The sequence below is a fragment of the Pogona vitticeps genome, chromosome 2, assembly GCF_051106095.1.
Source record: "Pogona vitticeps strain Pit_001003342236 chromosome 2, PviZW2.1, whole genome shotgun sequence".
Taxonomy (NCBI): Eukaryota; Metazoa; Chordata; class Lepidosauria; order Squamata; family Agamidae; genus Pogona; species Pogona vitticeps.
Window position 1 is genome coordinate 248873895 of NC_135784.1, and position 16004 is coordinate 248889898.

Consider the following 16004-nt stretch of genomic DNA (forward strand, 5'->3'; position numbering starts at 1 on the left):
GTCCATAAATTAAACTCCTCCTTGGCCCCAGCACATGCTTCTCCTTATTCTAGACACAGCTATTGACGTCTAAAAGTCATGGAGCAGCAGAGAAACTAACAGTTCTATGGGGGCACTGGGCCCCTCTTCCCTATATACAGTATTTTCATTTGGATGAAACAAAGTTGCCCATTGTCAGTGGTGATGGTCTGTGTGTGGAACAAGGCTGATCAAGGAAGATGGAGAAAGAAAGAAAGCTAGGCAAAGAGACAAATGCTTCATTGCCATGAAATGACATGCAAATTTCCAGAAGAGAAGCTATTTGAAGACTAAATTAGCAATAATGTTTTGGTGCCATAAGTTCCTGTCTCCAACATGAGTTGTGAAAAAACCCTGTTCTTGCTCAGAAGAGAACTATACAAAAGACTAATTTTTAATAAATACTTGTATTTTAATAAAATTGCACAATGCACACTTTAGGATAAGCATTGTTCAGCCAAGAACTCGTTTAGATTAACAAAGTTAATATTGTTTTGATTGGACTCACCACAGGCTGTTTGCAAAGGTAACGGCACAGTTCCCCAATATACTGAATCACTGTAACGTTATACTTCTTGCAGTCACTCCAGAACAGACTAGCTGAAAATTTATTTCTTAAAACACATGTTGCACCTTAAAACAAGACAAAAACAAAAAGCACAATCCCAAATTATAATTTGAGTGTGATATTCCCCATTGTAGTTACTGGAAAATCCAGTATCCCTCGCAATTTGGACTGACTGCCTTTACACGTGTTTATTTTTTAAATATATATATTATATCCATAGATATATCTTTGGATATATCCATATCTACAGTACAACTTTCACTATAAATTCACTCTGCACCATGCTTTTTCCATACAGACTATGCAATATATATAGAAAGAGAGCTAGCCTCAATTCATCTGCTGCTTGTGGAGTTTCCATAGGTATGTGATTGGTCACCGTGTGAACAGAATGCTGGACTAGAAAATCCTTTCTTATTTTCTCAAGTAATTAACAAGTAGACTGACCACCTGCCACCTGCTTGTTTCAAGGACCAAAGGAATATTTTGGAATCATTCCAAATGTTTTTGGCACAAAGCCACTGGACTTTAAGGTAAGGCCTGACCACCCTCATCCACCCCATTGATCACAAAAGATAGCCACATAATATACACATTAAGTTTTGAAAGTGAGGCTTCACCACTGATGTTGTCAAGGACTGTTTTACTTACCCAGTTCAATACATCCACCAATTCCAAGAAGAGAAGCAGCACTGTGGTAAAGGGGAAGGGTTATATAAACGATATCATCAGGAGTAGCACCGAATGCCCATAATCCAGCAGCTCCTTTTAGGGTCTGCAAGTGACTGATAACAGCAGCCTTTGGGAGACCTGAAACAGAAAACACACAAACATTTTTATTTTCAAAGTGCAGTTATTCAACATCAACTGCTAGCATTTCCTCCTCTGTACAAATGACTTCCGTATGTTCTGTTTGGAGATGAATATATCATATCTAAAGAACATGTGTCAGTTAGTTCTGCTGATCTGCACTCACCCAATTCCCCTACGGTCTGAGCAGGGATGGGTGGCTCACCACAAAGTGGAAGGGAGAGTTTATTTCTCCCAGCTCAGATCAGAAGCTGCTAATAACATTCACTAAACTCTGCCACTGGATCCAGGTGGGTCAAGGCAGTAAGAAAACAAACTTTTTGCTTGACATGGAAACAATTAACCACTGAAGTAGCTTTCCTGCAAATATGTACTCTAGTTTCTGTGGTGGATTACAACTCCCATCATCCCTAGTCAGATTATGTGAGCTGCAGCTTATCACAGTCCCCAGTTTGGGGACGACCAATGTACTTACTTCATGCCACTCAGGAATAAATAATCATAAATCCAAGAACAAAAAGCATGTCAGATGCATTACTGGTTTTCTCATGACGTCCCAATTTGGAATGGGAAAATGTGATGGGAGTGCTAAACTTCACTTCTCTGGCCAGAATGCTATTGGAATTGTACTCTGGAGTAAGTGAAATTGAATAAATGGTAGTGACAAACAGCAGCTGATTAACAAATGACCCATTATGTGCCTGGTCTCACAACTGTCAGCTGACCACATGTACTGTACCTCTTAAGTTGCCACTACAACATACGTGATTTACATTTCTCTGGAGTGAAATCCCAGCAGGATTCCAGCTGTTCCTAGTATTCACTGAATACACTGAGAGTTATCTTTTCTTCCCTGTTACTGAACTTGAGAAAAATCACATTAATAATTTTATTTTCACTCTTTTTACTTAATAGATCCTTTGTTTTCCAAACACATGGAAGTATTCAGGACATTTTCTTTGGAATGTGGGACACGATGGATGTTATCCAGAAAACTTTAGGTGTGCCTACATTCCATTGACTTATGGCACAATCCATTAACTTACAGTTTTACTCAGACATTGAGTACAGCTGGCTTTGCTCCAAGCTAAGCAAGTATAGGACTACTTCGGCACTTAATTTCAGATCCATCCCTTGATTTTAGGCTTTGGAAAACTGAATTTCACACTAATCCCAAAAATTAATTAGGAAATATTTATTTATTTATTTATTTATTTACAATATTTTTTAGCCGCACCATTTCCTTTTGAAGGAAAGGAGTTTGAAAAAGTTGTGGAAGCAGGCACTAAAGCAATGCTAAGGCACAGGAAGAAAAACCTATTGATGTAGCATAGAAATATTAAATAATCTTTTGATTTTAATCAAAGGTATAAGGCAAAGAGTGATAAACAATTATTCTAAAATATATTTAAAGCAGATAAAGACTCATACATTAATGTGTTATTTTAAATCTGACAAATAATTAATAATGTGTAGTGAGACAAAGCTTTCTTAAAGTCATAGCAGCAAATGAGAAATCCATTATTATAGCATGGTGCTTTTAATTTCCTTTGCTAAGAGGTATTTCAAAAGAAACAGCTAAAGATCTTAGCTTCTTAGCATCTGTACTACTGCTAATAAACCTAGCCATCTGTTTCAAAACTACAAGACTAATTAGTTACTTAATCCTATTTTCTTTCTCCATAATGACCTGCAGACTAACCAAGCATTTCATAACAGATGTATAACAACATGTTAGGAAATGAGATTGTAAGGTCCATGGAGTCTAGTTCTAATCTAGAGGTCTGGTACTGACCAGAAAATATCCTTGTATTGTTATTTGCAATGAACATAGTTAAAAATAGTAATTTTCTGCCATTATTTTTAATGTAGTTATTTATTGTTTAAATGTAATCCCAAGCCATACTGAATGAGTGAAAAGGTTGTTACTATCTAGGTTATGAGATCAGAAAGCTTCAGTATGCATCCACCTTCGGAAAGAAATTAAGACTTTTTTTCATGTCAACTACTTTTTTCAGAAAGTGGTCTCAGTGTGTATTTTTAGTGCATTTCAGTACATTTTAGCATGAAAGCACAATCCCTTCTTCTTATAGCACTCAGTGCACATTTCAAACCTAGCTGATATCATTGACTATTATACCTGTTGTTCCTGAGGTAAAAATGTAGAGGTGAGGATCCTTTAGGTTATTAACAATATGAAGATCAACTGGCAAAGGATCATCAGAGGAAACTTCCAGCTTGTCTAAAATGGTGTTAGCATGTGGCAGCCTGGATTCTTTTGTCATCACCCAAACTCTAATGTCTTCTTGAAGGCCTGGAAGAATTTCTTCTAAGGTCCCAAGCATATCTGCAAAATGAGAATATTAGAGCAGATTAACTATGAGTGCAAATATTATTCTTTCAATTGCATCTCAGGAACAAAAGCCTGTGGCTATCTGGTGCAGTGGATCACTGTATGGAGGAAGGGCAGCTAAGTGGCATATTACAGTCTTCTTACATTGTTCAACAGAAATCAAAGGGAATCATAAAGACCAACAAAAGTCCACTTTCCTTGCAGAAAGAGCCTTATGTGTCTACGCTTGGATTCATTTCCTCATTGCATCCAAGAAGGCTTCCTCAATTTGGAACTCTCCAGAAAGGTTAGTCAACATTTATCATTTCCAGATAGCATGACAATTTGGAAAGGTTTCCATAGAGTGCCAAAAGATATAAGGACCCACATTGCACATTAACCCTACACCAGAGTATAATGCTAAAAGGAAAAGATGGCATGTTTCAGGCTTGTATGGTCCACCTTCTTTTCTTATTACATAAAAATTCTATGGAATTCTGGTCAGTATGGTTTATTCCAAAAAGCCAGGGGCAGCATACTTATTACCATACTTATTACCAGCATACCCACAATTTAAATTAAGCACTGTTCCCCAAACTGGGATATAACATACAGCTGTGGTTAATTTAAAACCAGAAGAGGGTTTTTCCAATCTCTTTGTGAATTGTCAGAAATTAAACTGTGATTTAATTTCATACAGAAAACAGATCAAAGGTGAGGAACTGATGTATGTATACAAATGCTGTTGTGGTTCTCTGCAGGAGAAAATAAATAAATAGATTTATTTCCAAAGGTTGAATACAAATTTCTTCTTTTATATATCTCATGAGCTGGCCGAATAGCTCAGTGGTTTAGGTATCTGGCTGTGAGCCAGAGGTTGGGAGTTCCTGTGCCTCCTACGAGTAGATCCAGCCTGTGTGGTCTTGGGCAAGCAGCACAGTCCCAGGATGCCCCAGAAGAAGGGAATAAGAGACTGCTTCTCTTCTTGACCTCCCCTTCGTGGATTGCTGCCTTGTTGTAGTGAAGGGGCTTGAGTAATTCAGAGAAGATATGGGCTATGCCATGCAGGGACACCCAAGAGGGACAGCTCATAGTGGAGAGTTCTGACTGAACATGATCCACCTGGAGCAGGAACTGGCAAGCCACTCCAGTATGTTTGCCAAGAAAACTCCATGGACAGAAACAAAAAGCTAAAAGATATGACGCCGGAAGATGAGCCCCTCAGGTCAGAAGGTGTCCAACATGCTACTGAGGAAGAGTGGAGGACAAGTACAAGTAGCTCCAGAGCTAATGAAGTGGTTGGGCCAAAGCTGAAAGGACGCTCAGCTGTGGACATGTCTGGAAGTGAAAGGTAAGTCCGATGCTGCAAAGAAAAATACTGCATAGGAACCTGGAATGTAAGATCTCTGAACCTTGGTAAACTGGATGTGGTCAAACAGGAGATGGCAAGAATAAACATTGACATCCTGGGCATCGGTGAACTAAAATGGATGGGAATGGGCAAATTCAATTCAGACAATTATCATATCTACAATTGTGAGCAAGAATCCCATAGAAGAAATGAAGTAGCCCTCATAGTCAACAAAAGAGTGGGAAAAGCTGTACTGGGATACACTCTCAAAAATGATAGAATGATTTCAATACGAATCCAAGGCAGACCTTTCAGCACCACAATAATCCAAGGTTATGCACCAACCACTGATGCTGAAGAGGCTGAAATTGACCAATTCTATGAAAACTTACAACACCTTCTAGAACTGAGACCAAAGAAAGATGTTCTCATTATAGGGGACTGGAATACTAAAATAGGGTGAAGAGATAAAAGGAAAAACAGGTAGGTTTGGCCTTGGAGTTCAAAATGAAGCAGGGCAAAGCCTAATAGAGTTTTGTCAAGAGAACAAGCTGGTCATCACAAAAACCCTTTTCCAACAACACAAGAGGCAACTCTACACATGGACATCACTAGACGGGCAATACCGAAATCAGATTGATTATATTCTCTGCAGCCAAAGATGGAGAAGCTCTATACAGGCAGCAAAACAAGACCTGGAGCTGATTGTGGCTCTGATCATCAGCTTCTTATAGCAAAACTTAAGCTTAAACGGAAGAGAGTAGGAAAAACCACTGGGCTAGTCAGGTATAATCTAAACCAAATCCCTTATGAATACACAGTGGAAGTGAAGAACATGGTTCTTGTGGGTTTTTCGGTGCTGTCCTCTGAAGATGCTGGCCACAAAGACTGGCGAAACGTTAGGAAGAAAAACCTTCAGAACACGGCCAAAGAGCCTGAAAAACCCACAAGAACCATTAGATCCCGGATGTGAAAGCCTTCGCAAATACACTGAAGTGAAGAACAGATTTAAAGAACTAGATTTGGTGGACAGAGTGCGTAAGAAACTATGGATGGAGTCTTGCAACATTGTACAGGAGGCAACAACAAAAACCATCCCAAAGAAAAGGAAAGGCAAGAATGCCTGTCCAATGAGCCTTACAAATAGCAGAGAAGAGAAGGGAAACAAAATACAAGGGAGATAGGGAAAGCTACAGAAAATTGAACGCAGACTTCCAAAGAATAGCAAGGAGAGACAAGAGGGCCTTCTTAAATGAACAGTGAAAAGAAATAGAGGAAAATAATAGAAAGGGAAAAACCAGAGATCTGTTCAAGAAAAAGCATGGCTAACAACAAGTCCAGTGGAGGTGATGGCATTCCAAGTGAACTATTTAAAACCTTAAAAGATGACGCTGTTAAGATGCTACACTCAATATGCCAGCAAGTTTGGAAAACTCAATAGTGGCCAGAGGATTGGAAAAGATCAGTCTACATCCCAATCCCAAAGAAGGGCAGTGTGCTCCAAGTACCGTACAGTTGCACTCATTTCCCACGCTAGCAAGGTTATGCTCAAAATCCTACAAGGTAGGCTTCAGCAGTATGTGGACCAAGAACTCCCAGAAGCTGGATTTCAAAGGGGCAGAAGAACTAGAGACCAAATTGCTAACATGTGCTGGATTATGGAGAAAGCCAGAGAGTTCCAGAAAAACATCTATTTCTCCTTCATTGACTACACAAAAGCCTTTGACTGTGTGGACCACAACAAACTATGGCAAGTTTTTAAAGAAATGGGAGTGCCTGACCACCTTATCTATCTCCAGAGAAATCTATATGTGGGACAGGAAGCAACAGTTCGAACTGGACATGGAACAACTGATTGGTTCAAAATTGGGCAAGGAGTACGACAAGGCTGTATATTGTCTCTCTGCTTATTTAACATATATGCAGAATACATCATGTGAAAGGCTGGACTGGAGGAATCCCAAACCGGATTTAAGATTGCCGGAAGAAATATCAAGAAGCTCAGGTATGCAGATGATACTACTCTGATGGCAGAAAATGAGAAGGAATTAAAGAACCTCTTAATGAGGGTGAAAGAGGAGAGCACAAAAAATGGTCTGAAGCTCCATATAGATCAGTTAAAAAATGGAAAAGCCCCAGGCCTTGATGACATCCCACCAGAACTCCTAAAAGAAAACAAGACATGGTGGGGCTCCTTTCTAGCACCTCTCTTCACCCATATTAATGACACAGGCCAAATCCCAATATCATGGAAAACGGCCACAGTGGTCCCATTTTATAAGAAAGCGAAAAGGGAAGATCCAGCCAACTACAGGCCAATAAGTTTGCTGAATATTATAAGCAAACTATATGCAAGGCACCTCCTAGACAAACTCCTGGAGTGGCTTGAAGTAGAAAATATCATAGGGGCAGAACAAGCAGGCTTTCAGCCAGGGAGAACCACAACAGAACAATGCCTAATTATACAGCATCTTATAGAGAAATACTCAGCCAAAGGAGTAACATCACTCTATGCCGCCTTTGTGGACTTTAAATCAGCATTCGATTCTATATCGAGAACACACCTCTGGGACAAACTATCAAACTCATCTATAGACAAAAGACTTCTATATCTAATCAGGGCCCTACATGAAGAAACATACCTGAGAGTCAGGTGCAGCAGACAGGGACACCTCACGGAATCTGTGCAAACGCACAGAGGTGTTAGGCAAGGCTGCCTACTGGCACCAGCATTACTCATATTTTACATAAACGACTTATCAAGCTGGCTTAACACCGCCGATCTCCATTCACCTAAACTTACAGATAGAACAGTGCCAGCCTTACTCTATGCTGATGATACAGTAATTCTATCCAGAACCCCCATAGGGCTGAGGAGGGCACTTAAGAAGCTTGCCTCATACTGTGAATATAAATCCCTAACGATCAACTATCAGAAGACCAAGATAGTCGCCTTTGGACAGAGACCCAAGAGTAGGTCATGGCAAATAAATGGACACAGTATCGAGCAGGTGAACAGCTTCAAATATCTGGGGGTAGTACTACAGGCCTCAGAATCTAGGCTTCAGCATAGTAAATTTGTGGCTGATCAGGGAGAAAGATCGGCAAATAGTATAGTAAAATTCCATCTCTCCCAAGGAGGGTCCTTTATACCAGCAGCCCTCAAATTGTATAGAGCAAAGGCATTAGCCCAGCTGCTGCACGGCTCATTCATGGGGCCACCCAGCTCTCACTTCGCACCACAAGAAATAGTCCAATCCAAATTCTTAAGAACTATACTCCAGGTCCCAAGATGCGTGTCAAATGCAAGGATAAGGCTAGAAACAGGATGCCTTAAAGTAGAAGCCTGGATTAGAATTCAATCTATATATATGTGGCTAAAGGGACAGTTAAATCCAAAAGGCCTATTTTCCTTGTTATTTAAAGATAACTATCAATCTAAGTGGGTTAAATCGGTCCAGGGCTACTTGGGGAAAATTGGCCTCTCACCTCAGGCACTTATATACAGCAGGCAAAACAAATAGTTAAACAAAGAATAGAGGACAATGAATATCAAACAGACCTCTCTAGCATCCAAAATACGGCAGCAAGGACTTACATCAAAAATTTTATGGTACCGGACAAATACTTAACATCTTTGGAAATTAAAGGAATTAGAAGAGCCTTTACTCTGGCAAGGTGTTTGGCCCTCCCCTCTGCTGTACTAGAAGGGAAGTATAAAAATACCCCTTTTGCTGAAAGGTTATGCTCCTGCCACCTGAGGGAGATTGAGACCATACAGCACATGTTCTTCACCTGCCCATTGTATGAAGCAGTGCGAAAAGAGACTATAACCCCCTTAATAGATAGATTGCCAGGACGTTCGGAGGGAAAAAGGCTTGAGTTCCTTCTCTCAGATGTTAATGTCCAGATCACCTGTCGGGTTGCGAGGCTCTGTGTAGCAATACTTCGATTGCGGACGTTAAATACCAATTAGATTGCCGTTCCCAGTTGTATGTATGCCAACATGTTCTAATGGAATACTGAGTTAGAAATTTTAAGGTTTTATAAAGTTTTATACTTATGTGACTGGTCTAAGGACTGTAAATAAACTATTGATTGGTCTGAAGCTCAACATCAAAAAACAAACAAACTAAGATCATGGCCACTGGTCCCATCACCTCCTGGCAAATAGAAGGGGAAGATATGGAGGCAGTGACAGGTTTTACTTTCTTCGACTCCATGATCACTGCAGATGGTGACAGCAGCCAAGGAATTAAAAGACACCTGCTTCTTGGGAGGAAAGCAATGACAAACCTAGACAGCATCTTAAAAAGCAGAGACATCACCTTGCTGACAAAAGTCTGCATAGTCAAAGCTATGGGTTTTCCAGTAGCGATGTATGGAACTGAGAGCTGGACCATAAAGAAGGCAGACTGCCGAAGAATTGATGCTTTGGAATTGTGGTGCTGGACTGAGGGGACTCTCAAGAGCAATTGTGGTGCTCTTGAGAGTCCCCTGGACTGCGTGGAGATCAAACCTACCCATTTTGAAGGAAATCAACCCTGAGTGCTCACTGGAAGGACAGATCCTGAAGCTGAGGCTCCAATACTTTGGCCATCTCATGAGAAGAGAAGACTCCCTGGAAAAGACCCTGTTGTTGGGAAAGTGTGAAGGCAAGAGGAGAAGGGGAGGACAGAGGACGAGATGGTTGGACAGTGTCATTGAAATTACCAACATGAATTTGACCAAACTCTGGGAGGCAGTGGAAGACAGGAGGGCCCAGCATGCTCTGGTCCATGGGGTTACAAAGAGTCGGATACAACTTAAAGACTAAACAACAACAAAATTCTTGACCTTGAAAACCCTGAAAAGGGTCACCATAAAACAGAATTGACTTGATGGCAAATGATTATTATTATATATATATCATATATGTTACATATATTATGAATGGTATAATAGGTAAAGGTAAAGGTTCCTCTTGACATTTAGTCCAGTTGTGTCCGACTCTAGGGTGCAGTGCTCATTCCCATTTCCAAGCCATAGAGCCAGCGTTTGTCCAAAGACAGGTTCTGTTGTCAGGTGGCCAGTGCGACTAGACATGAAACGCTGTTACCTTCCCACCAAGGTGGTACCTATTTATCTACCTGCATTTTTACATCCTTTTGAACTGCTAGGTTGGCAGGAGCTGGAAGAAGCAACGGGAACTCACTCCATTACGTGGATACGATCTTATGACTGCTGGTCTTCTGACTTTGCAGCACAGGGGCTTCTGCGGTTTAACCCGCAGTGCCACCACGTCCCTTGAATGGTATAATGCCAGTTCACAAAGGACCAGGGGTTTGCATCTGCTCCCTTTCTCCTGACAGAATGACCTTCAGTTAACCTAACAAACAAGTTGAGCAACTTATTGTATTTTACACCACACTACATTATTTCTTAAACAGTTTAAATGTTTTGATTTCAGAGCAGCTATAATTTCTATGATATTCTGCACAGATTAGAAATCACTCAGGCTCTAACTATTTCTACAGTCTGAATTTCACCAATGGAAGATCTTCTTCCCATCAATCTTCAGTTCATGTTCATCTGGTAACAGGCAGGCAAATACAGTTTTCTAAAGGAAGAACTATTGATGTACAGTAAATATGAAATACTAAACTATACCATGACAATATTAAACTGTAACATGGCAAAGGGAGGAGGCAGCTCAAAGCATAGTGCCAGCTGTCATTTGTTTATCCTTCAATTTCAGGGTAAAGGTCAGACTGGAATAGACCCAGCAGTGGTCCTATCAAATCAATTTCAGTAATGTTTCTGCAAAACCAATTTATAGCCAAATCATACTTTTCCAACAAAATCCCTTCCCAAAAGGATTTGTAATTGAAAGCACACCCTTTCTCTATGTGGGGTCTGATATTAATATGCCCTCCTTACAACATAAGTGGGCAAAGGGCAGCCCTCCAGATATTGGTTCCAACTCTGCAACTCCCGTCAGCACCAGTCACGATAGCCAATAGTAAGGAATACAGGGCACTGGAGTTGAACAACATGTGGAAAGCCATTTCCCCTCCTTCCTCGCCTTAAGACATGCATGAAACCATAAGAAAAAAGAGGTCTTCTCAAATCATTAAGAACCATTTTGCACAACCTGGACATCTGTTTCCAAGTAGAAATCTATAATTCATTGAATCTGAACATGTTTGGTAATGACCATTAGTTATTTCCTGCAGCAGAGATAAATGACAAAACAGACACACCTTCGTTCATCATGTACAATAGGCGGCACATGGAATTCGTATAATACATGACCTGGAATTAATTACCATGCAGAAAATTAGTCTTGTGTGGTATAAACTAAAAGATTATGACCCAGATGAATGAAATTATAATAACTGTCTGGCTGAACAGGTTCTTCATATGACTCCATACGGGTACACTATATTAAAACATCAGTTTGTGTTAGCTGATTCAGGAAAACACACCAAACGTGAAATTAGGTATTTAATTAGGCATTAAATTATAATGCTCCTGGAGGAAAACATCACAAAGAAGGTTCTGTCAATCTGTGTATTCTTTCACACCTGAGAATTCTGCATCAGAACAGGACATGTATATAAGGGTGCACCTAATGGCTCAGGCAGAGAAGCCAGAGGCTGGGAATTAAATTCCCCACTACGCCTCCCAGAAAAGCCAGCCTGTGTGGCCTTGAGCAAGCCACACAGTCCCAGGATGCCTCCAGAAGAAGGGAAGACTAGCACTGGTGAGCCAAAACTGCAGGGAAGCACATTTCAGGAAAACACTCTGAAAACTTTCTGCACAGTAAGAGGAACTCAGTAGCTGAACGGTGCCCCAAGACGTAGTGGGTTCTATTCTTCTGAAGGTGCTTATGCAAAACCAGGATGGCCGTCTGTCACAGATGATGTAGTTGTATGCTATACTGTAGATCCATTGTGGAGATTGGAGATTGGACTAGAACTCATGGAGAATGTTAAGTGGATGGATTTTCCCCTCAATTTCTAGTCATATATAGCCACTAGATACTGTATCAAAATCTTTCCAGTTTTAAAATTTGCCCATGTTTTCAATCAACATGTATTAGAAAAATCATCACTGATACATATGTACAGTATGTCAAGAAAAGAGGGGAAATCTGTCTGCTTATAATTCTTTAACTTTTTGCATTATCGCCTCATAACATCTTGTCTCCAAGGCATCATTCCCAGTGGGATCTCTGTGTGTGAGACACAAGGATAATAATATCACCATTATTGTCCTCCTCCCCTTGACAACTGTTGCAAGGTCAGGGACATTCCACAGCAGAGAGGTGTAGGCAGGCAGCAAAGAGAAAGAAGTCAGTGCTGGCAGAGGCAGGCAGTTTGAGCGGAAGAGAGGGGGTGGCAGTGGCAACTACCACTAACCCCAGAATTCTGATACCAGAAGTGACTGCCTCAGTAATGGCATAACCACACTGTTTATGCCCACTCCTTAGAATGAGGTATGCTGTGTATACAAACCTTTGGCTAGCTCTTGCATTCCCCATGTCTGAGGAACTGGACTGTAACTGATGAAACCTCACTGAAATAAACCTAAAGGTGCCACAATATTTCTCCTTTTTTGTGCTACTGTCTTGTTTCTATCCGGCATCTAGCAAAACATAGACCTCCTTGCTACTAGATAACTTTGGCTTTTCTGAATACAAATTAGATTAACCATGCCTGCCACAATCAGTTTACACTTCATGTCATTGACTTCTAGCTCTCTAGTTACTCTTGGACTTCATTCTGGGACTTCAATCAAGTAGAATGGGGCTACGTGGATACAGGGAAAATGTTCTGTGGTTGTGGAGAAATTCAATCAATGCAGCACTTAGGTACATGTGATTTATGCCCCACCAAGTGTACAAAAGACGATCTAGCAAATGGGCAAGATAACAGTATTGAAGTAGCCAACTTCTAGTCAAAAATAGTCTAGTTACCATTTGAATTTGTACCGCTCAGAGTGGTACCGACTTACCAGATGGGCGGCATACAAATCAAATAAAAAAAAATTTTTTTTAACCTATACATCAAATCAACCCTGAGTGCTCACTGGAAGGAAAGATCCTGAAGCTGAGGCTCCAATACTTTGGCCATCTCATGATAAGAGAAGACTCCCTGGAAAAGACCCTGATGTTGGGAAAGTGTGAAGGCAGGAGGAGAAGGAGACGACAGAGGATGAGATAGTTGGATAGTGTCATCGAAGTGACCAACATGAATTTGACCCAACTCCGGGAGACAGTGGAAGACAGGAGGGCCTGGCGTGCTCTGGTCCATGGGGTCACGAAGAGTCGGACATGACTAAACTACTAAACAACAACAACAATACATCCACAAATTTAAATTGTGCAGCGCTCTAATATGAATAAAGGAAGATCACCCAGAAGGCCCAGCCGACATGGCCAATGGCAAGGGATTGTGGGAAATGCTGTCCTGAACATCTGGAGGGCCCAAACCTCCTCACCCATGCTTTCTGCAGGCGTCAGTGGGAAGTCATGGAAGGGGAAATAAGCACAGATCAGGTCTAATACTCTACCTGCTCCCACCACCAGCATCTTGGGCGCACAGCTACTAATGCAATGCAGGAGAGACCTGGAGCGGATGTTGAAATTCAGAAAAGCTACCACACAGCCCAGCTTGGCCAGTCCAAACCACACGTGGATGAAATCGGGCTCATTGCTCATCAGCAGAGCCACCGTGTCTCCGCGTTTCAGCGTCCCTTCCTTGAGGAAAAGCTGGGCTAGTCTGTTGCTTCGTTTGTCCACAGACCGGTAAGTGTGGACCTTCCCTTCGTAGACCAAGAACGGCTTGTCGGGCTGTTTTTCGGCCAGTGTCACAAACTTGTCCAGCACGGTCCAAATCCTGCCGCTCAGCCGGTGGATTTCCATAGTCACCCCATACTTAACGGCTTTCAGCAAGAACTTCAGGTCAGTCCAGAAGTACGGGAAGAAGAGCTTCTGGGCGAAATGCAGGGAGACGAGCCCAGCTGCCACTCCGGTTACCCACGGCCAAGAGGGTAACATTGGGGCAGCTGGCGCCAAACGGAGCCGATCACGGTGCCCCACAAAACAGCCCGCCACACAAACGCCGTCTCGCTCTCTCTCTCGAGGCCGGAGAGATGCGGGTGGAGGGGAGGGCCGGTCAAAATAAGCGCCCCGAGGCCAGCATCTATGGGGCGAGCAAAAAAAAGGCGGGAAGGGCTCGGCTGCGAGACAAGAGCTCGGAAAGTTAAGATACTCCCGCTCCAAAGAAAGGAACGCGTCTCCGTTGTCCGGTGCAAGGAGAGACGGACTCTGCCCCACCCGCGACTAGCTTTTGAAAAACATGCAGCAGCAGCAGCAAAAAGAGAAAAAGACCGCTTTCGCACCTCGCGGGAGGGCGAGCGCCTTCCCCCTCCAGCAGCCCCCTCTCGCCACCGGCCCCGCAGAGGAAAGCCTTTGCCTGGCTGCCTCGAAAGCGGCCGTGTGAAGAAGAGGTCAAGCTGCTAGTCACCCCTTGCATAAAGGGACCAGCTCGGCTAACCCGCCTTGACTCCTCCCTCTCCTTGCCCGCCACGGTCAGCCCTCAAGGCTCGAGCAAGCAACGCCCGGCAGGGAGAGACTCGCCTCCTTCGCCTTGAGAGCCGAGAAGAGGGTTCGCCTCGGGCGAAGGAGGAGCGGCCATGCCGCGGAACGCCAGCAACGCCATGCGCTCCCCCCCTGTGGAGCAGTCAGTCTCTTGGCGGTGGCCAGATGGCGGTGCTTTTCGCGTCTCCCCGAAGGTCCCGCGCTTCATTCAGGCCGCCACAGCTTCAAAGGACGTTGTTTTATTACTCAGGCTTCTTTTGTTACTCTCAGGGCACCAGCCGCTGGGTTTGGTCCCGTGCCTGGGGAAGGCCTAGGCAGCTCGGCCCTGGCGAGGCAGAGAGCTTTGGAAGTGAAGGCAGAGAAGAGCGGGTGGGTATCTTTGGGCAGAGTTGAGGTGGCCTCGTCAGTTAGCAGGTTTCGGGTGTCCCCGCGAAAGGGTAGCCAATTGTTCCTTATTTAGGGAAGTAACAGGACGAATCACAGGATTTCATGAGATTTTTATTGGGGGGTTCTTGCAAAAGCACCATCAAATTATAGACCTCATTGATGTCCACAGAAATCATGGACCCATTGGTGCGTGGCTTTCCCATGGCATAAAAACATGGACCAGAGGCATGGATCCACATGATTTCATAGGATTTTTGGATGAAATCCTCCATAAACAAACTTCACATCATAGAGCCCATCTATCTCTACAGACGGCAACATAGAAGTCATGGGTCCATCAGGTCATGGCTCTGCAGTGGTGCAAAAACATGGGCTCAACTCATGGAGCCACATGATTTCTACATAGGATCTTCCTGAAACCACTGAGAAAGGAAATCAGCTGGATATTAAGACTGAACACGCTGAAACCCTTTGGGGTTTAATGAAGAAATAGATGTCTTGCCCTTACTTTAGCACCTACTATCTTACTGATTGTCTAACAGTCCTTGACTCAGCTGCCAGCTGCATATGAACCACAGCTTCAGATCCAGGTGTTTGCACAATGCAGACACAACTGAGGGATCCATGATTTCAAGTGGGTGTTTTTAAAAAAATCTGTACACAGATGGGACCCCTGACTGGATGGTGGCTTAGTAAGTATTGAAATGTGAAATTCATGTAGATCCTCGATTATCTTCTCCATGTTCTTGAACACTTGTCAGGAACGTGTCTCCTTAGAGAAGCCATCCCCTAGTGAGGGGAAGGAGCCAAACTGTAGTTCCCAATGTTCATTTTAGACTGGGTGAGATTTAGTAGGTGCGTGTGTGGGCAACTATGGGCAAGCTTCTGTCTCTAGACTTCGAATTCCTCACTTATTTGAACTTAAAACTGTTTAGCTGTATACTTTGGTCCT

General features: G+C 42.7%; 1 protein-coding gene across 2 annotated transcripts in view; it reads right to left on the reverse strand.

Annotated features, from left to right (window-relative positions):
* The window catches only part of SLC27A6 (solute carrier family 27 member 6), a 48358-nt gene extending 33961 nt beyond the window's left edge, over positions 1-14397 (reverse strand). Inside the window, exons 1-4 of one of the 2 annotated variants that reach the window (XM_020797535.3) lie at positions 13636-14397; positions 3537-3743; positions 1238-1396; positions 527-651 (exon numbers count right to left, since the gene is read on the reverse strand). In XM_020797535.3, coding sequence (XP_020653194.3) covers positions 527-651; positions 1238-1396; positions 3537-3743; positions 13636-14122 — 978 coding nt within the window. In that variant the 5' untranslated portion in view covers positions 14123-14397. The remainder of the gene's footprint in view (positions 1-526; positions 652-1237; positions 1397-3536; positions 3744-13635) is intronic. The other variant, XM_072992393.2, reaches the window with a different exon arrangement.
* Between the last annotated feature and the right edge of the window lie 1607 nt (positions 14398-16004).